The sequence below is a fragment of the Athene cunicularia genome (assembly GCF_003259725.1).
Source record: "Athene cunicularia isolate RWA chromosome 11 unlocalized genomic scaffold, athCun1 chr11_part1, whole genome shotgun sequence".
Lineage (NCBI taxonomy): Eukaryota > Metazoa > Chordata > Aves > Strigiformes > Strigidae > Athene > Athene cunicularia.
The window spans coordinates 17,463,529-17,491,450 of NW_020799113.1; the positions used below are offsets into that span (position 1 = coordinate 17,463,529).

Sequence of the window (27,922 nt, forward strand, 5' to 3'; positions counted from 1 at the left end):
ACCCCACCCCCGATCCCACCGCGGCTCGGGGAGCGGGCATCGCCCCGGAGGCCCCGTGGCCAGCGCGGGCAGCACTCGGTTCAGGCATCGCCCGGCTGGGGACCAGCGTCCCGCTGTCTGTGGGCATCCCCGAGCGCCAAAGAGCGAGCAGACCATGGGAAAACCAGCAGCCCCAGCAGCACAGCCGGGCGAGACTGGCGGCTCCCCGTTCCGGCAGTGTTCACCTCATCCATGAAATTCCCACCACGGAGCATTTTGGAGCATCCCGGGGCAGGGAGGGTGCGGGAAGGCGGCTGTAGCGAGCGCCCTTCAGAGCGTTTGGCTGGTGGATGCTTCCCCATTCGTTGGGGGCAGGATGAGGCCAGCACCCCTCAGTAGCTCTGCAGCAGCTAAAAGCCCACTGGGGTGCTCCTGCACTCGGGAGACCATAGCGAGGAGCCACCCCATCCCACTCCCTGCTCCTCACAGGGAAAAGGGGTGCCGGGATAACAGGATGGGGTGACTTGACGCTGCAGGGGACCCACAGGGACGAGGCTGCACCCCACAGGGACGAGGCTGCACCCCACAGGGATGAGGCTGCACCCCACGGGGATGAGGGGCTGATCCCATACACACAGGGGGACACGCGGCAGGTCTGTGCTGCTCCCAGCTCATGCCGTGGCCACAGGGCTCAGCACACAGGCCCCCAACAGCCCCTAATGCATTTTTGATTTCCCAAATATGTGGCCTTCTGATCTCTGTAAGACGGATAAAGAGACTTTAATCAGCTGCTAGGAGGAATTATGGATGGCTAATTGTGCCTGCCACCTCCATTACATCTCTGCCGCCTACAGGGCTTATAACCATTTAGAAGGGCCCTTCCAGGCCTTCATTAGCTGCACACCAAAGGCTTCAGAAATAATTGGCCTCTACGATTTAGAAATTGGCCACTGGGCTGTAAAATACCAGCGACTGGGAAAGGCTCTTAATTCGGACTGGCGCTTTGATACAGCTTGACTCTGGTTTCAAGGCTGTGGTGGAGCTGTCATCACTCATTAGTGCTGTGAGGAGAGGAACGAGCCTCCTCATTAGCACGGACTGAGCAGCCGTACTGAAGCTTTCCAGGCTCCGAGGGGAGCCTCAAATCAAAGGGGCGCAGCCCACCTCCCGCACCAGCCCAGCAGCCCCTGGCAGTTTCTCTGTCCAGGGGCTCTGGGTTCCCTTGCTCCTGTTCTTCTCCCTTTCTCCCATTTACCAGGGTGCTCCAGGCCCTGGGCTGTGAGCTGTAACTAGAGGGTCCTCATGCACTGGCAGCTTTACCGGCTCCTGCGTCCCCTAGGCAGGTGCTTTCCTCCCTTCTTTTTGATGGAAAAAGGGCTGCTGATGTATTTTCCACATTGTACCTTTGACTGTCTTCAAAGATAATAAAGGTGAAAATGGATAGTCCTCATTTTGGACAAATGAAAATACTGACTACAATTACGCTCTGCTACCTGCAATCCCTTCTGAGGTCTGGGCCTTGGGATTTTACACCTTTACTGACAGCTTTTTCACAACCAGTACAGCTTGCAGAGCTGTTGCTGGCTGGTCCTACAAGGAACCCTGATGCCACAGGTAAAATGGAGAGATCCCCTCCCTGTCAGCATAGGTGCATGTCTGGAGAGGGAGGAGCAAAGGGCACCCTACTGGGATGGCACATGCAGCCCAACCTTGGGACCATCTCCTCAGCCCTGACAAGCTTCTGCTAATGGCTCCAAAGTGAAAGCTCGGTCCCTTCCCTGGCACCACAACACGATGTGGCCTCTTCCAGCTCATCCTCATATTCAGAAGGGAAAAGGCAGGCTGGGGAAAGCCAATCACTCTCCAGGTTAGGGAAAAGGGGTTTTCCCAATCCTTTCTGCAGGACACCCATGCACTGCCCACAGCCACCTCCTGGAAGGTTTGCCCCAGGCTACATGGAGAAATGTTCTCCTGCAGTGCCCTTCCCAAGCCCAGCACCACCATCCACGATCGCAAGCCCCTAACAGGGTGGGTGGGTGGGTGCAGCCAGGCCGCCCAGCAGGACCGTCCTTGGCACCTTCTCCCTCTCCAGCCATGCCCAGGGCTGTGCAGGAGCTGACAAGCTGCCCAAGAGCTCACTCGGGGCTGTTAGCTGGTACTGGTACAGACCACTTCCCTGCCTGGGTACTGCTTCCGTTCAACAACACAGGCTGCACCAGCTCCCTGCTTCTCCTGGGATAAGGTACCCTTATTTCGAGCAGTGACCAAAGCAGCTGTCAGGGAAAACACTGCAGCTTCACTGCAAAAGACAGAAGCAATTTCAAGGACGGCAACTTTAACCGACACTATGTGGTATGGGGCAACTTTTGCCTGCATCCTTATTTAAACCTGTAACAAGTTGTCAGGCTTTTAAGCAGGACAAACCAAAGGAGAGAAGGCTTTTGGCTTTGTGACACACCACACTGCTGTTGGGAGTGTCACCCTCACGACTGTTTTCAGCCCTTCGGGAGCCCTCTCCTTGTTCACTGTTTCTGCAGTTTTGAAGGTGTTCAAAACTCTGCGCTCACTCAGGGAGAGCGCCGTTCGTAGGATGCCCAGTTAGTGCTCCAAAGGAAGGTCTGCAGCTTGGGACAGCTCCTGCTGTTAAGGATACAGATATGGGGGGAAGAAGGGAGACATGAAAATTTTCTCTACTCAACAACTTGCTCTCTACGACTGGCAGTGGAAAGAAAAGCCATCTACCACATTGTCTCAGCTTCATATAGATAACATTTATTGAAAATCTGCTTCACCAACAATGGTGAAATCATGACCAAAAATTACAAAACATCATGGTAGTTGACTTTATAAAAATAAACTACAGGAGTATGTCTCACTGATTTGTACTGGTGTCTCTCGCCCCCTCTCTCCTTTAATGGTGTATGTTACACTCTTCAGCATAATACCGTTCTAGAAAATTGCATTCCATCCAAAAAAATGCACTTGTTTTTCCTTAGCAGAGGTCCTTAAAGTGACTTTTCCCCCCGCCCTCCCCAACAATAAATATAGAAAATAGCCTCTAAACAAATAAATTTTAGTTTGGTCAGCTTAAAAAAAAGGTCCGTTTTCCCCCTCTTGGGATATGTAGTGACTAAGCAGCCATTTGAACAGTATTCAAGTCTTTGGTGGCTTCGGCTGCTTAAAGCTGCAGTTTTATGTACAATCAACTAAAGTCCTTTTTTTTTTTTTTTTCCTCTCCAGAAACCAAAGACTATGAGATGATGTCAGGCACGAATTACTAGTACAATCAGTGCCGTGTTTGCTGCACCTTCACTGGGAGCGATGGCTCGCCCAGGAAAGGAACCAGTCAAAGGAGGTCATCTTTGGCAAGCGAGAGCTTTCACACAGAAGGCGTCTTTGGTGGATGAACCTGTTGCATAAGCTGCGGTCGCTTCACTCGTGGTTTCCGTCTCTTTGGCCTGCTCTTCGCTTTGTTGATCTGCACCACAAAGAACGCCAGCACCACCATGGCACCAAGAAAAGCAAAGACCGGAATCGTCTGTCCTACATCCTGGTTGTACCGGCCGGGCATTATACCTAGAAAGGCAAGGAGGGTTGGAGGCAACTAGTGACCCATGAGCTACGATGTCTTTGCAGTGTTAGCACTACCTACCAAAACGATCCAACAGCAACTCTTGTTCAAAGATGAAACAGTTCTTAATCTGATTACATTTCAGACAGGAAGATTAACAACTGCAGACCGATTAGCAAAAATAAGACAGGATGCTAATGTTACAGAAAAGCACCAGCATTTCCACCTTGACCCTATTTGGGCACGTGAAAGTATAACCCAGATTTCCCCTGCAACAACAATCTTCTGTTCTGCATCAGAAGAGAGATGCAAATGCTTGACCATAATTTTACCACTAAGTAATCCCTGTAAATCACACCAGATCCTGATGAGGAAACCGATTTTGTGCTGCTCCAGAGACCATGCACGTACACGGTGAGGATGAGCTACTGAGCCAAACCCTTTGTTTTTACATGCATCTTTTAGTCTAGCAGCTCAGACTGAGAAAGGGGACGCATGAGACTTTCAAACAACTTCCAGCTGGGCCTGGAGGGCCAAGTTAGTACAGGAGAGCAGCCCAGGATTAGACTGAAAGCTGTTTCAAGTGCTCTACATCATTTGTTACTGTAACACCTTGTCCAAGGCACCGTTCTGATAAACTCTTCTGGACTCTGCTTCTGTGTACTCACACACGGCATTTTAATTAGCAGGAGGTATCAAGCCACAGCTCCCAGGGACAGGGACTGCTGCTGACACCCGTGGGTCTGAACAGCACCAGAACAAACCTCAAATAACCCAAAACCACCCACCAAAATCTTCCTCCCAGTATGACACGCATGCTTTCTTCTGAATAAACTATTCATATGCAAAAATATTTCTCTCGCTTCATCAGTCAGCCTTTTACAACACAGCCATACTATTATTTGCATGTTTTTCACAACTGAAAAGTCTCTCTTCTGGCTGTGTCCTGTTTGGGTTTTTTTTCAAAGCTTCTACAAAAAGCAAAGCAAAACAGCAACTTTCAAACTTTTCAATATTTACCTCCAGGAATGTCCCATGCTCCGCTTTCTCCAGGGGACAATGGTCTCACTTGGGGTCGGTTCTGTCGAAAACTGGGCAGAGCCACTTTATCAAGGTCAATTGACAGTAACTTTTGATGTTTCCAAAGGTTGCTAGAAGAAATTTAAAGACAGGAGTTTCTGCCCACTTACTTCAGCAATGCCAAGAATTTTGTAGAAACATATGGAGAATGTGACAGTTGGAACCTAGAAGTAACTCACTAGTTTGGACCCAAATTATAATCCAATCCATTCTGTAGGTTCTGCTGTTTGCAGGCCTCCAAAGTTATATTCAGACACCACAGGGACACACTTAGATTGGCAACTATTTGCTAACAACTATCTTGCACACAGACTACCAAAAGTAACCATTAGCAGCTCCATAAACAAGTATGGGCTATATGCTGACACATTTTCCTTCAAGTGACTGATAAAGTCCCTCACAGAAGGAAGTTAGGCAGCTGTCCAAGAAGCTGCTTCAGAAAACTATTTCACAGGCATGCAGGGAGGACGGATTTAAGCAAGACTGTTCACTCTAAGCTGGGATCACTCAATCACAACAGTGAAATGACTTGTGAAACTATTTTTAAAATCTCCCAGTTTCATAGGGTAGCTATAAGGTGAGTCAGAATTATTCACTGAAGAGACATTAATCATTACTTCCTCTTTGCAACCTGGTATTTCTCTAGGAAAGGCATTCTAGGTGTCCCTTTCTGAAGCAGATGAAACAAGTAATTCTTCAGCTGAACTCAAGTGAGACTTCTTGTGTAACTATAAGAAATATGTAACTCACCTGGGTGCTGTTTCATTCAAAGGCTGTGGTTTGGCCCAGGACAGGTGAGGACAAGCAGGAAGGGACCGAGGTTTAGGGTCTCCCAAGTGAGCCTCAAGCACCTTTGAGTATCGATGCAAATGGTTACCTGCAACTCACAGCAGAGACAGACTGGGTTACCAGAAGAGTGGAAGGGCAAGTCACCAACATTCGCCTCCAGCTAAAGAACACTGCTGCGAAACCAGGAGCTCTTTACAGTAAAGACAACTTGTAGCTAAATCTTGGTTAGGATAAACCAAAAGGTACCTTACAAAACAATAAGACTGTGCATCTGCAATGGTAGGTAATCCAAGTTTTGCTGGCAGCATGTAAGACAAGACCGAATGCTTTATACATGATCCGTAGCTAGAAACTAGAATGTTCCCTAGCAGAACTACGTGTCTGAAAACTCCTGCTCTATGAACAGAACATTTTTCTTTAGCTGAATCACAACTATATCATGACAAATCCCTACAGTAACTGTTCTCTTCCAGTAAAACATAGAACACTGTAGAGCTCACACCAAACTAACCTTACTGGCATGCAACTCAAGAGGTCTGCCTGAGTCCTCCCAAATTCCACCCTGACACTCCCTCAGTTGCAGACTGTTTGGTAATTAAGGCTCTCACCTTCCATCCGCTCGGGGAGAGAGTAGCCTCCTCCTGACGGTGGTCGCTGCCTGTTTTCAGAATGGCTGAGACTTGGCGGCATCACTCCGTAAGAAGTGTACTGCAGGAGGGAATCCAGGAGCCAAAAGCAATCTGTGGATTTCAGAGCCCGAAGCCCCAAAAACAAGGTATGTATTATGCCACACTTCAAATGGGTTATCTTTCGGTTACAAAGGCTGTAACAACATTTCAAAGTACAATCAATTTTTTTGGCTCTTGTTTTTCTCCTGAAGTTCAAGGCCCAATTTCAGAAAGATGCCACTTTCAACATGCATCCCACAACCCTGCCCCCTCAATACACAAAACCAAAAATAATCTGTTCAGTCTTAAAATATATTCTCGTGTGTACCAGGCTCTTTTGGGGAGTAGGACATAAAACAACTAGTCTCAAATATGAGAATTTCAGGTTGTGCAAGGCTGTCCAAATCCCTGATAAAATCATGAGATTTTTTGGTGTGGAAGTACAGGAAGCTCAGAGCTTCTGATACCATTTTTAAGAGGGAAATGAAGAACTAACTATTTTTTTGAAAGGACAAAATAAATACCTTGCAAAGAAAAGTAAGAAAAAGGCAATGTTTTCAGCGGAAAGTTATGGCTCATTTGCTTTTCCAAGCTTAAAAAAAAACAAAAAACAAATGAAGAGGAAAAGTTCTGGCTACATCCCAGCTAAAGCAAAAGCAGTACCAACAGCTGCTGTGGCACAGACCAGGCTGGGGAGTAATGCCACGATATACTTGATCATAGTTTTCCTTTGCACTTCAACAGCACACAAACCCTCACTTTGATTCTCTCCTGAATTACTACTACCTTAATTCAGAGCTACCCCTAACAAACAAGCGATCCAGCTAGTTAACATCACAATTATCTAAAACTTCCATCTGCAGGAGTTGGACAATTCCTTATCAGCTACTTCCACCACACAGCAAACTATTTTTTCTCAGAATGTCTACCCTCAGGAACAGTTGGCTGGGAATGGGAATTAATCTTCATAATCCTGGTGTCCCTTAAACCCTCACCTTTGATTTTTAAAGAGGTCAATCAGATTTTAAGGATTTATATTCACAAATGTTAGGAATTTACCTCAGTTAAAGCCACCGATGTCTCTGCAGGAGACACAGTTCCTGGTTCACAACTTAAAAGCTAATTTTAAAGGATTTCTTTAGAGCTTTACACTTCTTGCTTCACAGGTCACATTGAATTTAACAGCATTAGTGGAGTCACAAAGCCTCATTTTCTATGACTTAATTTAAAGCAACGTGTCTTCTCTTACGCTACGTGCTTTCAACCTACAGCAAGCACACAGGCACCTTGCTGTTGGTGTTACAGCAACTCACTGGAAGCCACCCAAAGACATGTAAGGAAAAAACAGCTTTCAAAGAAAATGAAAATATTTGCAAAAGAAAGAAATGAGCTACACAGAGAGCTCCCTTAGGCAATAAGTTACTTTAAACTTAAATAAATTAGGCAAGGGATGGATTACATAATCTAATATGTTAAAATGTCAGTGGCAAAATCTTAAAAAATTATAAATGTACTTTTCATCACAAAAGGAAAATTCAGGTTGAACATCAAATTCAGTGGAAATGCAGAAAAAGACCTCACATATTGGATTATCTTCTGCCTTTTGAGCCACAGATCTACCAGTTTGGGCTTTACATGTAATGAAAAACTTAGTCAATCTCTTAAAAATCTGAAGAGTCAGATCAGACCAAGTGCTAGAAAAAAGGACCAACCACAGTGTGTAGGCAGAGTGAATGGCTTCTCCGGGAGTCACAGAAACTGCAGGCACACATAGCTCTCATACTTACTATTTGGACTATTTGGAGCTGCAAACAAATGCTTAGAAAACCCAAACAGAAATTCCTACTTTTTGACATATGTACACCAGCTGGTTTGTGTCAAAGTAGAATAACCTGAAAATAGTAATGCACAACTGAAATGTTGAACATTACTATAAATCCTCATGGAAAGCACTGCAAAGGGAACAAGGCATGCTGATGAGCAAATTCAGAAGATAAAAACCACTGTACTATATAAACGTTCTGAAAACGCAACTGGGGAAAAGTGAAAGCAATCCCTAATGGCTTCTTCACAACTTCCAATCAAGCATGTGTAACTGTTAGTGCTTTCTGGAAACAAAAACACCCCAAAGAAGCAAAAATCTCCCACCAAAGCCCTGCCTCCTTCACAAAGAAACCTACCCCAAAACCAGCCCCCAAAGCTTGTGGAAGTCTTTTGTTGTAACTGCACTTACAGCATTTTCAGTAGAGCTCTGCAGAACTGAGATTAATCTCCAGTTAGGAATATTTAGAGTCCCTAGGTAACAGCTACTTCTAATGGGAGCTGTAAAAACCCCACAGGACAGCTGTCAGCTTAAGACAGTAACCTGTGGGTCAAAGCTTACGCACCTTTCTGTCGATGGCTGTCATCCAAGCAATTAGAGTCGCCGTACAAAACTATTCTGCCACCACCTTCAGAAGGAACTTGGTAAAGTCCCAAAATAGGGACATTTTCAATTACAGCAGTCTCTTGTTTTAAAACTTCAAGACCTAAAGCAAAGCACAAATAAATTTCATAGCCTGCAAAGCATCAACATCAATTTACCTGTAAGTCAACACAGCCTACTTTGCAACTTTACAAATGCAGCTATGTCACTCTTCATGTCACACAGTTATGCAATATGCTTTCAAAAATCCCATGATGTTATGATATTAAGTTTTCCTTTCTTTGGTGGAGAAGCAGAAAAAGACCTCACAACCTGGATTATCTTTCAACACGCTTGAATGAAAAAACATAGTATTTTCAGCAAAAGGTTTAAAATCAAAACATTCTGCCTTACAAATCACTTTATGTCATTTTAGTTTTTCTGTAGAATTCTACAGGACACAGTAACTTGAGAATCAGCCATCACAGTGCACACTGCTCTTTGCCAACTTACTTTGCTGCCATGCCTACCTATTGCTACAAAAAAATCTACTACGCAACTAACAAAACAGAATAAAGATATTCTGTGCAAAACAACATCTGTCTCTCTGTAAGCAATAGCTGCAAGACAAAGGCTTTGATTTAACTTTTAAAGCAGCCATTCAGGGAAAGCCCATTTTAAAGACTGCTGGGCTTGGATCTCTCTGCAACTCTGCAGTTACTAGTTACCCATGTACTTTCAATTCCAGAACAAAGAAAAGTACCTAAGTCAAAAAAGAAAAAAAAAAAAGAAAAAAAGAAAAAAGAAAAAAAAAAAGGAAAAGAGAAAAGAAACTCACATGAGTTTTTTCACCTTCCATCCTAACTTTCACCTTCCCCCACCTTTGGCAAATTTTGCTCCCTCCTCACCCCACCTGCTCTTTGAACCAGCAGGCAGAGCCAGTTTTCAGTACATCCAGCCCTGCCATGGTTCAGAGATCTGCTTCTCAGCCTTTTCTGAAACACTTACTTGTTACTGTAAAGAGTAATTTTTTAAGGGGTATCTCATTTAAAGGCCTGCCTCCAAAAGCCCTGCCAGTATCCAAATAATAAACTGTCAGCCTAAAAGACATGTTTGCAAGATATTTACAATTACAACTGAGATAACTGATGAACAGAAAAGATGAAAAAAGCACAGGAACCTCCCCAGTATGAATGGGTATGTGCAGCAAAACCCAGAGGACACCTGGCTATCAACCTTACAAATCCATCTTACAAATCCATCCAATCATTTTAACTCCTGTGAACTGAAAGCTAATAAACAGCAGGAGGGAAACAACCCAAATTCATGAAGGAACTAAAATGAAGTGGAGAAATCTGGCTTTAGTTTATTGATTTCCTGCCTCTAACACCCATTTCAAAAAAACAAAATAAGACAAGTTTCAAATGCTAAATATTTAATCTCCTTTACTTGAGACACTGCCTTTAGATAGCAGTAGCAAAACACAAAGCTCTTTTGCTTCATGAACTGCAACGAAAAGTATTCAACAGAAAAAGCAGGTCTAGCAGGCTACTTGTCAAATTGACACTCTCTCTCACACACACACATGCATAAAGAAATACCTACATCACCAGAATACAGCATTCCAGGGATATTGTCTTTTCTCCAAAGGCTCACACGGATGAGCTCCTTAATGTTCCAGAAAATTTTTCCACTAGATACTGTGCATCATAAGTAAAAAATACAATGAACTTGCTGATCTTCTCTGGCAGCTGCTGAGTTATATCAGAAGCTATGCATGTGCTTCTGCTCACACACCGAAACGCTCTGTACTAATATACGCAGACCTGACCCACAACATGCTAACAGCTCTGGTCATTTAGTCCTACACAGCACTTCCTAAAGGCTCATAAACCGCGTGATTTTAATTTTTTTTTTAAATGGCCTGCTTCCATTACAGTTGTGAATTACCACCTCACAAATTAAAAGATATGATAAAACTAAAGCAAATGGATACGCACAGAGAACAGATCACTCAAGTCTGAGAGCATGTTTCCTGTGTGCCTAAAATTTTTCCCTATGAGAGTCTAGCAGGTGACATTTTGTCTACCAGAATTTTCCTTGCCTATATCTGTAGATCACCACAGCTACCATAACACTCACACCAAATTTGGCAGTGATTAGGGAATATATTTCAGTAGCACCTGAAATCTGTAAGAAATGTAAACAAGTAACACAATTACAACAGAATCCCCTCCAAAGATGCACAACACATGTACATGCAGATGTGTTTACATACAGCAAACTCAATACAAGACTGCATATATACACCTGGATATTGTTGTACTATATAAAAATTGTATACAGAGTAATATTTCCTATTAGGCATCCAGCTACATGTGCTAGGCAAAATTAAAAAATACCTACCTCGTCAATGTGGTTTTAAATTCATTGTTTTTACACCTTTACCCTTTGTAATTGCTTGTGCACCGACTCCAAACTTCTCCTTAAAACACAGAAAAAAGACAAGCAAGCACATACCTTGATCCTTAAAGGTCTGTGCAATGACGATGCCATCTTCTGGAAATTTGGCAATACTGCATCCTGATGCATAATTCACTGAAAGACATCACAAAATTGCAGTTTAGGCTAAAATTGACACTCCCTCCCTTCCCACCATATGTCAGCAAGCTGTTAAAAGAAGCACAGAAGAAAACATTCCCGGGAACACTGCTCTGAATTTGCGTACTTTGACCAATAAGTGTATTCAGTGAGATGGCATTTCTAAGGACAGCTTTTGCAGATTCACCTTTACATACTCCTTTCAAATCTTTCCACTTAGGAGACCTGACATTATCTTTTTAAACTGCAAAGCTTAATCAAATGCCACGAGAAACGCAGTATTTCACACTAAGTCATTATTTATACTACAGAGAACCCGTCTCCTTCAGTCAACACTGGTGAGCATATAGAGCCCTCAACACTGGTGCCTTCTCTTTTCACATACACTTTCCAAATGAACCAGCCAGAAGACAGAGATTTGGAAACAAAGCATGAAAACATCGAGTGACTTGGTTAGATAAAAAAAAAAAAAGACTGACTAGACCTAGAAAGTCAGAAAACAGTAAGGTCACACCGACATGTGGCTTAACCACAAAGCTTGAACTTGAAACCAATCAAATATATTCATTTCAAGGGGAGCAATTCAAAAGATAACAGGAACTTAGAAACGTCTCAGGATGTTGCGATGCGTGTCTAAATCGGTGTATTCCAAGGAAAAAGTCCCTATCGATTTTCTCCCTCCAAAATTTCGAATTTCCACATAACTGCAAAATTAAAACCAAAAGCTTTATCTTAGCAACTAGTATTTATAGTCTAGGCAAATACAGACACACCCCAACAAGACTCTTCAAAGTATTAGCACCTGGAATGCAAGCCTAAACTGAGGACACTCATTATCGGCTTTGAAAATTTTTCACATACAATCTACAAAGGAAGTAAACATTTAAGCATGCTCATGAGACTCTTTTAACTGAACTTAAGTGGTTCCCTTGATTCTCGCTCAATCTCAAGTCTCATAGAAAACTATTTTCCAAACAGCACACTGTAGCCTGTGTAGGCAACAGACTCCAGTACTCACTTTCATGATTTGCCATGGTAAAATCGCCTTCATAGAGCCCATCACTAAAGGCCATATTCCAGACAGAAAGCAGATCATTGAGAGCTGGTATATTAGCACCTCCAGTATCAGGCATCCACCACTGCCTGTAAAAATTACAGTGTAACACAGTTTAACAGTATACAGAATATGCTCCTAGAGTTTGCATAATGAAAAGTCACGTGTGATGCAGATTTTTCCAGTCACTTAAATAATGAACTACATCTCAAAGGGATGTAGCTCACACGTGCCTGATACAACTCCAGGGACATGTGAGCAGCTGTCTCGCTTTGACACCAATGCTTCTGAGCAAAAGTTAAGTAATACTAATGTAAAATTCTCAGTGCATTTCAGTTCTATGGAAAACTTCAATTTGTTAGAAAGAAATTCAATTAGGCTTTTTGTTAGCTAAGATGAGGCAAAAACAATGGTTGTGTCAATTGCTTCCTATTTTTCTAATGAAGCAAAATGTTACTTGCTCACAAAGTGCAGAACATATCTTTCTAGCTTAACAGTAACACAAACCAGCCTGACAACTACAGTAATTATGAGGGTCTTTATCACCATTGATGATATGAGTGTATTTTCTCTTTATACAATACACTGGAATGTTCAATAATGCGTGCACAGTCTGGTGATTCTGTTTACAATCCACATTTTCTTTCTATTCTGCTCCCCCGAAGTGAAAACTTATCCATTTTTCTTTGTTTCTCAGTCTCCAATTTCTTATTTCTTTTCATTGTAAATGTTTCTCTGGGCTTTAAAAGATTATATTACAATGGGGGCCTTTGCAATAAGGATAAAACAGGTAGCTATTCTCCTTACGATGCAGCTTAACATCAATTTTGCTCTTCAGGTAGTCCCTTTTTACAGGTAGCATGCAAGCACAAGTACAGCAACCTACATTTTTTAGAGTAATACGTGCATAAAATGCCAATCCTATGCCATTTTATTTCCCACAGAACTGAGAGAAATCAGTACCTTGTGTTTTCATCATAAAACTTGACTTTTCTCATCACAGATGTGTTGTACCAGTCACTAAACACTATAAGTGAAAGTCCGTTATCAACATCCCTCCTCAGCTTGGTGATCTCTTCCGGAAAATATTCTTCCTCACTGTCCACCATCAGTAAAGTCCCTGTGTATAAAAGCAAAACCAGGAGTTCACCGGGCTGTTCACTGTAATGTTACATCTATTCAAAGAACCCATGCAAAAGTCAACACAAGCACATATTTTGCATAACATCTGGTCCATGTGCCCTGCTCTGGCAGCTTACCTAAAGAAAGCACATTTAAGGATGGGAAATGTAAGACATTTCACTTTACAAATGTATCCAAAAATTAGTTTGGCAGCATGGTATGCTTTTTAAGAGTGCTACTTAAGACTCGTGCTTGCGTGGTCTCATGAACTGAATGCCTGTATATGTCAGTGTATATTTTGCAGTTTGGACTCACCCAAATGCATAAACCAAGCCAAACTGTGGCAGAAGAGTGCAATCAAGAGATTCACTGCTGATCCAAACTAAAGTGCAACTGTAGATGCTCCCTAGTCAGAAGGTTTTTCACTGCTCCAATTCTACAAGGTATTCTGCTCACTACTGCAGATTTGCAGTCAGGTAGACAACAATTATTCTGAAACATGGTTTGATTCAGACCTTGAAAACCACAGCTGCGTTTTAGTAGACCTGATTAAAGTGCCATTGCCACTTACATATAACCCTCTCCTACTCCCTGGGAACAAGCAAGCACAACCTTCTCTGCATCACTGAAAGGCACAACCAGAAAAATACACTTTTATTCCCTGACAATATGTTTACGCTTTTAGATTGCTTATAAATACCAAGACATTATGCTTCTTCACTTTCTGACTGCCCAGAGTGGTGGTGGAATTTCCATCCTCCGAGACAGCACAAATTTCAACAGGACAATACCCTGAGCAATATGATCAAGCACTGATGCTCACCCCGCATCTCACAGTCCCTTTCAGTCAGGCCAATTCTATGAGTCCAGGTAGTCTGTGTTTGGAAAAGCCTTCTGATAAAGAACCCGTAGAGACCATGTTAATGACATGGACAACAGGACAGAGTGCACCCTCACCAAGTTTGCAGACAATACAAGACAGGGAGAAGTGGTAGATGGACCACAGATCACTGCACTTTTTGACCCCCACTTCTTCCCATTGGGAAAATTCTAGAAGATCAACAAACTACAAACCAAATTAGGTCCAATGTAATGGTGAATCAGAGGAGAGAGAAGTGCCTTAATGCTGCTCTCTATCAACTATAAAACTAGAGGTCTCAGAAGATAAACTATTTTACTACTGTTTTAAGGGCTACAACTCAAAAAGCAATGGTGAGATATTTACTGGAGACTCAAGATAAACAAAAGATTGCTACTAACAGCATTTCCAGAACATTTCCAGAAAACTGTCAGGAGAATGCACCCTCACTTTAGAGTCCACTGAAGAACATCACAGCCCAAACGAGAAGAGGGTCTTGTTGGAGCATGTCATGGTTAAATAGAGAGGCATATTGGAGCAAAAAAGATCATAGACTGCTTGTTTTTTCCCCTTCTTGGCAAATCTATCAAATCTCCTTCCTGATGAACACAGAAGAAACAAGCCCCATACTGCTTTGATACCGCATATGGCTGGATGGAATACTTTCCCCACTCCTTTATTTATCCGCAAAGACCAATGCTTTAAAATGCTACTGCTGAGATAAAAACCACCAGAATGGACACTTTTGATTGCAGTCCGCTATTCACGTCATGCTTCACTTTGTGCCAAATCTTTCAGCAAATACAGTTCTGCCTTTGTGGGACTGAGTACAGAGGGACTTTTATTTAACTCCCTCAGAGGTGGGCTTCCCTCACATTTTTTAATAATGATAGAAAACTGCCCTAATTCTACTAGTCTCCCAAGAAAGCTTCTGCAGCAACACCTTACACAACCAAATAGGAGCATGTAAGTAATAAATACACCAGTTACAATATTTTCCACTACCATGAGAATTTCTCTTTGTGCCCCCACAACATTGTTAGTCTTCCAAACACCAAGCCATTTTAGGGAGAATTTAACAGTATGGAGAACAAGACAATTGTTTACATTACATGCTTACCATACTGACTTGCATCAAAACATGTAAACGGGGAACCAAGAACCTCAACAAAGTACCCCATGCTCCTGAGGTGCTGGTACATATCCCTGAAGTTTGTGTGGATATGGTCACCATTCCTTAGGAAAAGAGAAAAGTGCTGAATACATTTAAATCTGGCATGCAGAAATCCAATTTAAATCCTCTAATTATAGATTACTTCCCAGTTTCCTTTCTAAAAGGTCTTTTTTTCAAATTATAACCTGTAGTTTTCCAAGCATCACCTCCTCTTTGCAAAATTCTTCACAAATTACACTGGTTCCGAGTGCTACAGAGAAGAGTTAGTTACACAGTCAAAGCAAGAGATTAAGTGTGTTCCTTAAAAAGCGCAATTCTACATGTTTGCATGACACCACAGAGAAACACTGCTGCAGTAAAACCAGGTGCTCTTCACAGGACTTCCTCCTCATAAAAGAGCCAGTAAGAGCAGTTTTAACTGCTCACTGGAAGGAGCACAAAAGATCACCTGCAAATAATTGCTGACACTCAGCAGAGTGTTCCTGTGCATTTGCTGTATCTGCATGCTCCAAGTGGTTTTCCAAAAGCCTGTGTCCTGGTCACTGACCCAGTTAATCATCCCTTATACACTGTCACACATTCTTCCTCTGGATGGTTCCCCTCTCCATGTATGACAGACAACAGGTCAGCTGAGACTTGCCCTGCCTCGAAGAGTCTCCCTCAACAGACAAGGGGTTTCTTCTTTATGATTCAGTCTTTCAAATTTCTCACATTTTTTTGATAAGCGAATGCTGAAGTGGCTAATAAACTGTCTCCCTTAACTTCCTGGAAGAAATTAGGGCAGAAAAAATAATGCTACGCTTTCAAAGCCAATCAAAAATCTCAGTATCTTAAAAGTGCGTTTTATAAGCTTTCATTTCATGTGAATAAAACCACAGAGCACACAAAAAATCCTGCACCAAAAGCATGCAGAGTCCAAGTGCTTTTCATGGATTTCTTAGAAAAGATAATCTCATGCTACACTGGAAAAGGCTAGAGCTCTTTGGCATTCAGTAAAGTTATCCCATATCATTAACACACAATCAAGACATACTGATTTAATAGAACCTGAGATAAATACCAATCTAATGGATCATTCTTCATCCTCAAATTATCCCTGGGGAAGTATCCTGGTGGATAACGGAGATTATGATATTGATCCCAAAGGACTCGCTTACTACGAGGTGGAGTAGGAATAATCTTCACTTTTATTGGAAGCTTCACCGTTGAAGTCTGCTCTGCACCATTCTTAGACTGAAGGACAGAACAAACTACAGTGAAACCCTTTTTCCCCACAGGAACATTCACCAGTTAACTGTGGACTGTAAAAGACCAAAAAAATGGAGGTGTCAAATCTACTTTTAGTCACCAGTCCAGCTCTGGAAACAAAGAGGTGACTTTTGCCTTAAATCACCACAGTGTTTTTCCTGCATTCAACAGTTTATATTTATGCTCAGAATGTAAGATACTTAAAATAAGTTACAACTGTGATTTGGTCCAATCATTCAAAACCTTAAAAACTTCTCAGGAGCAATTAAGCATGGATCCAGAAGAAATATATTTAAGTAATCTCTTTTTCAAAACACATTACGTAGAATTCACAATAAACAAATGAAATTATGAAGTCAGCCTCAAAGAGAGGTTTTCTGATTCTAAATCACATCCAATTCGCAGGTTATTCCTGCTCTCAACTATAAAGATCATTATTTGTACTCTTCAATTTTCTGACCTCAGTCTAACATGCTTCAAATGACGGGACCAGAGTAACCCCTTAAAAAGAACATATTTGTACATCAGAAAGCAGTTTTAATAATTATTGACACAGAAAAAGCAAAATGCACAGAACTTACTTCATTTTCTGAAGGGGATGATACTGTGATCATAACATGACCTTGAGCAATGCCTTCCCAAGATGCTGCTTTCTTTGCTACAGAGATGGAAATTGCCAAGTATCCGGACCAAGGCCACAACACAGGGGAGTAGGAGAAAGCCACTTCAATATTATCCCCATTTTGGGGGAGATAGGGTTGCCAGTCTGGCTGTGAAATGCAAAATACAGCACATTGGTAAAACAATATTTGCAGTCTCTAGTTTCTGCACACATAGCTATCTTCCTTTGCACAAAGAAGTAACAAATCTTAGCTTTTCTGAAGATTATGTCAAATTTTAAAATGTCTACAAAGCCCAAAAGGTTGATGGTGTGTCAGTGAATCAACCTAATTGTAACAGACTTAATGATCTGAACAGAGGCTTTTCAGAGGCAGGACTCTCTAAGAAGCTGTCTGAATAGCATACAGCCTAAGTGCACTTGTTTTAACATTTTGGGGTCCTGTGCAAAAATTCATTGGTAAGAACCCAAAATTTCCCTTGGGTACCAAAGAGAGCTATGGCTGTAACAGATACAAAGTTACAGACACAAATTACCTCAACTGTGTCTGAGTATTACCACAAGCTAATGATGTTGGATAAGAGCTCCAATGCCCCTAATGTAAGCATAAACCTAAAATAGACCTCAGGATTCACACTGAAATGTTGAAATTAAGCTCATTTACATTGGCTAGATTTTTGGGATAGGTACCTTATTTAACTTGTATCAATTCTATATTTAAACTTATTTAAAGCTTAATTAAAAAAAGATTTAAAAACCTCCCTCATCAACCAACATGCTCAACATCATTCATGTAAAAGAACAGGTTTTGCAGCAGACCTTGGTAAATTACATTCAGGTCGTCCTGACCCATGCAAGAGGCGTGATTTATAATGTCAGGATTCTTTACTGAGCTTGCTTATGCTCCAGTCCCATCCCGTCCCGTCCCCCGTCTCCCCCCCAAAAAAAAGAAGAAAGTCTATCCGGAGTATTTTAAATGCTTCCATAGAATACAAAGAAATCTCTAAGTACCTGTCAATCCAAACTGGTTTTACAAAGATAAAACACTACACGCCCCTGTAACCAGTGCATTGCTTGAAACCTTGTAGACAGCTTATGTTGACAAATCTTACTAATCTGGGTGCGTCCTTTAAAATCAAACATTTTGCATCTCTTGCTCTCAGCAGTAAAAAATCTGATTTGTTCTATGAAATTCATAGCTAAAAGTCTTTTCTGGGAAGCTTTTAGCGACATTAATAGTCAGAACTTGGAACATGAAGTCTTACCTTGTCTACAATTCTCCCAGTGACTCCCATACCATTAAGGATAGTAACATTAACAATGGTTGGCATCCCTCCATAATATATGGGCTGAGAACAATAGGGCCACATGTAGGGACATTCTGTCAAGTCAATATAGCTTGGACTCAAACTACAGCAGGATGGAAAAGGTAAAATAGAAAGAAAATCAATAAACAGAAGAACATGCCACTATACAGAGCTGTGGAAATATTACAGATAAAACATGCCAGTCATAATCACTCTATCAAGCTCTCACCTTGCTTCCCAAATCTGACCCAAAATCTTCCTCCCATCCTTTCTAATTTCTTTTCTAAAGTTTTGTGAATGTTTTCACACACACAAAAAGAAACTTTTCAGCACAGTGAGATTGTTCTTATTCTCAAAAGTTAAAATCTAAGAACTTCTCTTTTGTGTTCTAGGTTACATTATTCATAACATCTGAGGCTAGAAGAGAAAGTAAATTTAGCCCTCACAGACACTTCATCCCCTACACTGCTATAACTTAGGCAGAAAATACTTTTGACTTGTCATCCATTCTCTTGTCAAAATTTATGCTTCAGGATTACACAAAATCTGTGGAAGTTCTCGTTGTTGCATAAGCACAGATTGCTCAACTGAGTTATACATGCATCACCTGATCTCTTAAAAGAATACAGCAGATTATAGTGTATCATTGATTAATCAAGGATTAAAACTAACCTGGCCTGTGGTTTATAGCTGTTGAGGATCTGATAAGCTCTCAGAAGATCCAACTTGCCATGGCCTTGTTCAAACATGTTGACTCCAGGAAGTCTACGTGCTGATGCAATAAGTGCCTGCTTCATACTTGCTGGATTCACCATTTCACGCTTCTGAACTGTGCTGAAATAGGAAAAAAAAGATCACATAGGTGGTCTTTAGTCTAGTTTCTAGCTAGTCTTGTTTACTATTCTGCGTTGTTATTTCATTTAAAGAAAATGCAATCAAAAATCAGTTTGCTGTAACATCTGTTCACGTGTGTCTGTTATTACTTGGTTTCTCACTGGAACAGCTGAAGAAGAGTGACAAGTTTCCAACACATTTCTCTTAAAAACTAGTATTACATGAATTTTTCTCCTTACAGCGTGCTCCACGACCAGCAGTCATTACAATCAGGACACTAAAGGCTGAATAAAATGCTCTGAAAATGAAAGTCTCTGTAACTGGAAACTTGCTGGTATCTTTCACAACATGACTCTTCCGAGGGGAAAAACAGCTTTGCTGTTCAATGAAAACCACACAGTTTTATGGAGGAAATATGATGACTTTGAATTTTTGGTGTGTTTCTCAAAATAAGGGTTCATCTCACTCTTATGTAGTAGCAATGACAAACACAAGTACAGACTTGTAACTCCCACCTTCCTTTCACGTACTTAAGTGTGCAACAGATGACTTACGCAATTAGCTAATAGCCATAAAACCCTTAATCCTATAAAATTCCCAAGTATTTAGATAATTATCTGCTACAGGTGCCTACTTTGAGTAGCCTGTTCTTCTACAACACAACTGACTGAGGCTCAGCAATTCAATACGATTAAAAAATGTGACAAAATTACTTTGTTCTCCCTAGCTATATTTTCAAAGACCTAACTATTATTCAAAACAGTTCTTAAGTTTTTCCCAGGAAATTGAGAGCTAGTCAGACAAGGCACAAGAACCCTTCTCAGGCACAAGGACCCTGATTTCACCCTCCGAGTTTGTTTTCCTACCTCTAAACACCATTTAGTTTTATTTGGTGGGTTCTTTTAAGGGCCTTCATGCCCTCCTGCATCAGTATCTTTTCAGAGATTCTTATTTAAGACCTACCTTACTAACAAAGTTACAGCACCTGCCACCACAGGAGATGCTACGCTTGTCCCAGAGAGAGAGCGGCATCCACCTTTCATACCAGAACCTCTCACTCCAGAGCCATAAGTAACAATATCAGGCTTCACTCTACCATAACCTCCAGGCAGCTCCTGTAAAAGAAAATGGATGGATTATTCTCCTAATACATAATGAAGACTGGTTGCTTCATTTGGGCACTTAAACTAACTGCAAGTCATTCAGAAATAAAATTATCAACTAAATTAGCTGAGGTTCAGCATCACAGAATAGCAAGTAACACCTAAAGAAGGCATTTACAACAGGTTCTCAGTGTTTCTAAGTCAATATTACTGCCAATTACTTTAGTATCTACACTAAGCTTGAAACCACTGACAAGATGATAACCACCCTGCTACCTGGGCTAGTGAATGAGGTGCAGCACAAACAGAAACATGTAATAGTCCCCTTAATCAAAATCACAATGCAATCTCATCTGAAATCACATGTGCAGTAGCCATCGCCTCAGTTCAACAGGTAAATAACTGCAATGTTACATGTAGCATCTGGAAATCCTAGGGTTTTTAAACTAAAGAAAGGGCAAGAGCAGGCCTTCATTTTTGCAGATTTAACCACACAGGCAAGTCCACACAGTAAATCAAAAGGTACTGGACATTTTACAAATACATCGTGGTCAAGATTAATGATGAGAAACTCTACAAAGAACATTAAGATTCTTGCTTAAAGACTTAGTCTTTAACTATTCTGATCTTTGATGAAATCTTTTATCACTGGTTACTCCACACATACCATCTGCACAGGATTGCCCCTTCAAAAAAGGCTCCCTTTCCAAGGCTCTTATTTTGGCTGCAAATGTGGCTGGCCATAGTTGAAATATCTTACCCAAGTGGTCATTCCCCTTGATGAAAAGCGAGCTATATTATCTTCAAAGTCAATGCCACCTACTCCAATCACATCCATCTGATCAGCAGGGTTATTGAGAGTCCTAGAACAAGTTGGGAGATAGGAAGACCAAAAAAATCCCAAACAAACCAAAAAACAAGACACAGTCTTAAGTTTACACTGATAATTGACAGGCTGCCATCAGATTTCTGTCAGACACTATTTTTAACCTCCACATAAACAAATTTTGGTCCTATCTGATACAGTTATACTTTACAAGCAAGAACAACTTTTCAGGCAGTTAGTAACTCAGTAACGAACAACTACAAAACATGTATCTTGAAGAAAAAACAAAACCTATTTTTAGGCATTTATTTTAGAAATATAGCACAAATCACTCTGGCTTGATCCCTTTTGTATTCCTTAAGCCCAAGATCAGTACTCAAAGATGTTTGTTCACACTACAAGGGAAACATTAGTTGGAAGTACTGCCAATCTTCCATTACTGACTTCCCACTGTTTCAATGAAAATATTTAGCTAAGTACTTCACAAACTGCTGTGCTACTACAGCAAGTGATAAAGGCAGTGAAAAGAGTTTAACTTGAGTCACTTTCTATAAACAGATTACAGAAAAAAGGAGGAGGGAAAACTTCCGGACCAAGCACAACTACTCCCAAAAACATATAATAACAATGTATTTACTTTTCTTTGAAGTGGTCATTGAAACTTACCCATACAAAGGGCCATCATTGCCAATAGCAGAGACCATGATGACATTGTTAGCTGTCAGTTCCCATACCTACAAAAAATAACGTTTACAATAAGGCTCTACCACCAAAAAAGAGACTTTTCTAACACATATACACTCCATGGGGCCTGACATAAGAAAACAATAAGTCCAACCCCTCTTTCTTACTGAGATTTATAAAATAGATCTCACTGGTATTTTCAGTCTTAAGCTCCAAACTTTCTTAAGATTATGTGACCAATAATCCAGCCTTGACAGCAACACTGCCAAGCATATCTATTTAGGTGAAAATAAGAAAAAACTCCTGCCCATAACAAAGTCAGATGCCAAAGTCAAATTCTTCTAAATTCCCTTCAGTAATACTCTGGGGAAAGTAGTGAAGTCACTGTCAAACTACATTTCAGTGCAGGTTATCATAAAAACCAGAAGAATTTCTACGACTCAAATCCCTTAATTACCCTTTACAAAGAAAAGAGTTTATGCTGTTTTAAAATGTAAGTCAGTTCACTTAGTGCTTTTGAAGGGCAGATCAACAATTTAGAGAACCATGACATTTACAAAGACAAAAACCTAATTCCACCTTATTCTGAAACGAATCTCTTATCACATATCTGAATCAATTACCTGTACTTTTTACCTATTTGTCCTTAAACAATTTGATGATAAATTCAGACTATATAGTTTTACCATGAAATTACCAGAGATTTAAAAAAAAAAAAACAAAACCAAGGGTGGATTTCAGTTAAGCTTCTTCTATTAAGGGACCACTTAGTTGCCTGCTTGGGAATCACACTTCCTAGCAGCACATACAGCATTTCGTAAAAGGGCATGCTTCCATAGCTCTTGGAATATCTGAGTTGTGTCTGGATTTTTTTAACCCATTCCTTAAATATATTCCTAAAAGCCTGTACACTGTACAAAATTTCTCTCATGTAAATGAAACCGTCAGCAGCTGTGGCAAACAAGTAGCTCTGCAAGTCCAGCATTTGTGTGAGGGATTTAAACACCCGGACCATTTTATTTCCTCATACTAACTTTGTCCACAAACGGATGATCCATGAAGTCTGGCCCACCAATACTTAGATTCAATACATCTATCTTCTTTAAAATTGCATAATTAAAGGCATCCAGAAACCAAGATGTATATGAAACCTATGGAAGAAAGAGGGGAAAAAAAACTATCAATAGAAAATCCAGTGATTCCATGAAAATAGAGTTCAGCAAGGAGAAACAACACCAAAATAAAGCACAAAACTGACAATCATCTCCTAGTATTTCTAGTCATCAGTACATATGAGTGATTGCTCCAACACTACTCAGATCAGACTTCCACACATTATTTCTGAAATATATAGGAGATCTGGAAACTGTAAGAAGTCTTGTACTAAGCCGCTTAGAAAGATGTATCCTTCTCACCTATCAAAGAAAATATGTCAACATTTACAAGTACTTGCAATATTCCTAAAGGAAAGATTAATACAGCATTAATCTGTAAAGGTAGAAATTGAAACACCTGTAAAATAGCTACCTGGTTATTGGTGAACACTCTAAAAATGTGCAGTTCTGCATTCGGAGCAAATCCCTGGCATTCTCTCATGCTGGCTATCACCCCTGCTACAAAAGTCCCATGGCCTAAACCTATCACAGAGAGAAGGAAAAAAAGCAAGATGTTACAAAACAAACCATTTAATTGTCAAGGATTTGTACTGTTAAACACTGCTTATACCAAAAATCACATCAAGCTAACAGAATTCACTACAACCCGCAAACACTGGGCTCAGTCCTAGTCTTCTTGTGTCATAGTTTGCTACTGGCTTCAGTAGGGCCAGAATTTCCAGCACTGTCTAGCCAGACAATCAGCTGATGAAACTCTGAGTGATACACTCTCTAGTCTATCCACTCCTGATTGCTACCAATGAAATCAGGAGCCACACAAAGCAGTCATGAAAGAAAAAGGTTATTTTGGAAAACACAAGTCACAAGGTCAATATATTTTTATGTAAACTTCTTAAAATATTTTTATCCTGACTCTGCAATAACCGTATTTTATTAAAGATGAAAAATAAGACAAGAAAACATTTTTTTTTTCTGTCTCTCAAAAAATAATTTAGCTTTTGCTTTACGGGACTGCATGCATTATATTTCTGTGCTCCAAATCTGCCTGTTCAGCAACCATCTGGGCACAGAAATAATAGAAAGTGCCAAAAAAGCAGGTGCTGCAATGCAAAGTAATACTATACAGGACAAAACTATGGAAATGCACACAAGACTGAGCAAGATACACATACACCTTGAACTCTAAAGGGATTAAAATGCCATCTCACTGACCCAGACTGTGTGATGTTAATAATCTGTGAAAGCATATGGTCAGGGCAAGTTAGGTTCGACATATTAAAAAGGAACACAAACATGCTATGGAAAATAAAAAAGTTCTTTGGAGCACCTATGGGCATAAGTCAGCATAATGTGTGTTGATGAAAACTATACAGATTAGAAAAACTTTACAGAAAGGTGCCAAAACTCTGAATAGTTTAGGACTGCACAGTAAAGAGGAAAATGCTCTCCCTCATAAGTATGGAAATATGTATGCACTGTGTAACAGCAAAAACCATAAAAAGGAATATGAAAGAAACAGCTTTGTGGGGTTTGCTCTCACCTCCACCTACTCTGACAATGTATTTATGCCTGTATAATGTCTTCTTGCCTTGACATTTTTCAAATGCTATGATGAAACCCACATATGATTCAAAGGGGACTTATGCAACACCCTCCTGGAACCTTAATACTCTTCCTTCAATTTGGTATCAGTACAAAGTGCTTGGGACACTGCAAAACTAAGCTTAATATCAGTTTCAACAGATGTTAGTACTACAGCAGCAACAGCAGTTTTACAATGGGAAACGAACATACCAGTGTCAGGAACAGTTGGACAATTGCGCAGAGCAACTCACCGTCATCCAAGGTTCTCTCGTTAGTCCAGTTTGTTCTCTCCTTTACATTTTTGAAATGTGGATGTTTCTCACTCAGACCAGTGTCAAATACTGCTACTCTTACACCAGCACCTATAATAGAAAAGCATTGCTTTTTCTGTTTCAGCTTCATAGCAACTCTATTCTGTCAAGACAAATTTTTACGTTTAATGTAGCATGCAATCTACCAGCTCAGTGTTATAGATCTTAAAGAAAACATATTCCAATTCAGAAACTCAACCACAGATTATAAATATGACCAATTTCTCTTAAGCACAATACACACATACACAGAAGGCTACTTCATAAGTATACAATGCATCTCAAAACAAAGTGTATCTCAATCTTTCCGGAACTGGCACCCAATGACAGATTAACACAGGCCGATTAGCCTTTCCTTACACTTCACTTGTTTTTTCAAAAAGGTAATTGCTCTAAGCCAACAGACAAAAGCATACCTGTGTAACCCATCTGCCAGAGGACATCTGCCTGCAAGGTCTGAGCAACTTGGCGTGGGATAGCTCTTAGCAAACGCCTGCTTGAGTGTCGACCCGTTGCATGCCAGAAGCCAGAACCTAAAGAAAGACTTGCTCTTCTCAAGGGACGAGACGACTGCCATTTCTGAGTCCATCTGGTTTCATTGCAGTGCAACATTGGATCAGCTACGCAGAATGAGGATGAAGAAAATACAGTATAAGGAAAACCACAAAAGATTAGCTTTTAACGCAAATACACACATTATACTGTTAAAATAAAAATTTTAGATGAGTAAGTATCCATTTTCTCTGATCAAAACCAGTAAATGCATCCGTTTTATTTACTAGGGGTACAGTGGTCCATAGCATCTGGTAATCGACTCCTGCAAAAGAAATGTTTCTACACTGCAGTTGGTATTGTTGCCACACTTTAGCAAAGGTATAACAAGACTCTGATGATTTTATAGGCAAAAGAATAGATTTCTGTAAAGAAAAACCGTAGAGCACTTCTCATATGTGTAATGCTAAGCTGATGGTCTGAAATAAGGCTGAGTAGACTTCTGCAAAGCAGATCTCATGCAACCATACAAAAATTACTTACACTCAGAGTATTTGAGTGATCGGAAGACCTTCCGCTGAGGTGTTACACGCTTGATGTTTGGATGACCTTCCAGTGTCAATACTCCATCTTTCTGTTTCTCATTGATCTGAATAACTTCAAAATCACTAGGATAGTCACTGGCTGGGTTGTTGCGTGGTACAATCCTCCAGTTCTCAATATCACTACTTTTTAGTGCACTTGAAATAAATTTACTTCTAGCTTTAGCTGTGAAGTATCCATTAAAAGCCACAATATACTCTGGAACAAGAGCACAACTTATCAGAACTGATGTTTAAGCTGCTTACTCATGCATTCACATCATAAAGGTCCAAATATTTTTTTTTCTTTATCCAGAACAAATAATCACAATCTGAGGCACATTTCTGTTGCTTTTTGAAATCTGTAATTTATTTCTGCACTATATAATGCTTTTCTTTTTTAATTAGAAAACCTGAAAATCATAACAAAATCGTTTGAAAGGAAGGTAGAATTGTAAATATCATGGAAAGCTGAAATGAAGGGGGCGAGCTGGGGTGACATAACAGACTTAGTTACATCCAGCAGTACAAACTGCTTGATATGCCAATTTGATATGCTTCTTGACATGTATGAATTAAAGACATCTAGTCTGTATATGGTATCGAGTTTTACTGCAAATTACTGACACCAAGTGCAACATGAACAGCAAAAGAAGCCAGTCCCAACAGTCCAGTCCTTGATCCAGATTACTGACTGGAGAGTGGACATCAGCCCCAGCTCACACCACCACATTTACCACAGTAAGTCTTCGGCTAACTATGCACAGAAATGTCACTACAGACGTCCTGCCTGTAAGCACCCAGGCACACACACAGCTTCACTGCAGAAACATTACGGGTACCTGAAGCAGTAAGTGGACGCAGGGTCAAGGCGATCCTTTGCCATCTCAGTGGTGATAGCTGCCTCACTTTGCCTTTCACCTGCTCCGCTCACAATTATCTTTGCAATTTTTCCATGTGTATTATCACTTCCAAACTTTTTCTTGAACAAACCCACAGAGATTTCTTGCCTTTCTCACCCCTTCAAGGCCCACTTGTGGTTACACTTCATAAAAGAGCCTTAACCATCCCACCAGTCGGATCAAAACAAACAGCTACTAAACACACCAGAGTGACCAGACTTGGCCACCTGAGCCCTCGCACTCTGTTTTCACTTTTACCATCCTCTTTATTTCCCCCTCTTTTCCTCCTCTTGTTCTTTGAATCTTGTCTCCAGTTAAACCAAGAGCCTTTCTCTGTTTGAATATAGAGAATTTAGCAGACAACATTCGTCCACAGGACCTCTCTGAATGTTACAATTAAACAAAGGCCACAAATCAGTAACATACACTTGAACTTCACAGGGGTAATTTTTTTTACTGCTTAACTCTTTATTACCATGCTCCACGACTGTCGAAGTGAATTCCACTTTCAAAGTAAGGCGGGAACATCCAGGACATATGTGAGCCTCATGAGAGGAATTCCCTAGTCTGGTACCGAAGTGTTTTTTGCCACAGAGTAAAATAACAACCAGAACAAACCAGACGTTTGCAAACTTCATGGTCATAGAAGAAAATGGTTTCATTCCAAAAATTCCATATATTCAAATCACAACTTTCTTCTTTATAAACTAGTTCATTTTTGTTTCAGTAAATGTTGCTTTCACTGTGCTGATCAACTGGATATTCTTAAAGCTGTGTCCAAAATAAGTAGCGATTTCATGGTCTTTTGAGGTAAAGCCTTATAAACAGGCTCATTTCTTTCTACGCTTCTTCTCCATTTTGTATTAAAGGATTCGGTCACTCAGGATGTGGTAGCTGAGTCCTGTATTCCATTTCTGATGGCAAAGTTAACTCCCTAGAAGAATTACCAAAGTTGATTGCAAGCCAACCTGTAAGGCAGGGCAATATAGAAAATAATTAGATTCATATTTGTCCA

The 27,922-nt window shown here is 40.7% G+C and overlaps 2 protein-coding genes across 3 annotated transcripts in view; both read right to left on the reverse strand.

The window, feature by feature from the left end:
• Positions 1 to 341, reverse strand: part of SLC38A8 (solute carrier family 38 member 8) — a 3,642-nt gene extending 3,301 nt beyond the window's left edge. Inside the window, exon 1 of the mRNA XM_026856965.1 lies at positions 225 to 341. Within this exon, the coding sequence (XP_026712766.1) occupies positions 225 to 341 (117 nt within the window). The remainder of the gene's footprint in view (positions 1 to 224) is intronic.
• Positions 342 to 2,730: 2,389 nt separating this feature from the next.
• MBTPS1 (membrane bound transcription factor peptidase, site 1) lies at positions 2,731 to 27,877 on the reverse strand. Of its 2 annotated transcripts, none has more exons than XM_026856612.1 (22): positions 27,383 to 27,877; positions 25,968 to 26,225; positions 25,349 to 25,552; positions 24,873 to 24,983; positions 23,450 to 23,559; positions 22,957 to 23,073; positions 21,905 to 21,972; positions 21,173 to 21,275; positions 20,273 to 20,424; positions 19,148 to 19,309; positions 18,434 to 18,578; positions 17,131 to 17,319; positions 16,362 to 16,534; positions 15,248 to 15,363; positions 13,110 to 13,266; positions 12,111 to 12,235; positions 11,012 to 11,089; positions 8,475 to 8,615; positions 6,028 to 6,159; positions 5,381 to 5,507; positions 4,571 to 4,701; positions 2,731 to 3,555 (listed from the first exon to the last, which is right to left on the reverse strand). In XM_026856612.1, exons 1-22 carry the CDS (start codon positions 27,567 to 27,569, stop codon positions 3,359 to 3,361), a joined length of 3,183 nt encoding a protein of 1,060 aa, XP_026712413.1. In that variant the 5' UTR covers positions 27,570 to 27,877; the 3' UTR covers positions 2,731 to 3,358. The 2 variants fall into 2 exon arrangements, with proteins under 2 accessions (XP_026712413.1, XP_026712414.1); XM_026856613.1 differs by lacking the exon at positions 27,383 to 27,877 and adding an exon at positions 26,848 to 27,361.
• Between the last annotated feature and the right edge of the window lie 45 nt (positions 27,878 to 27,922).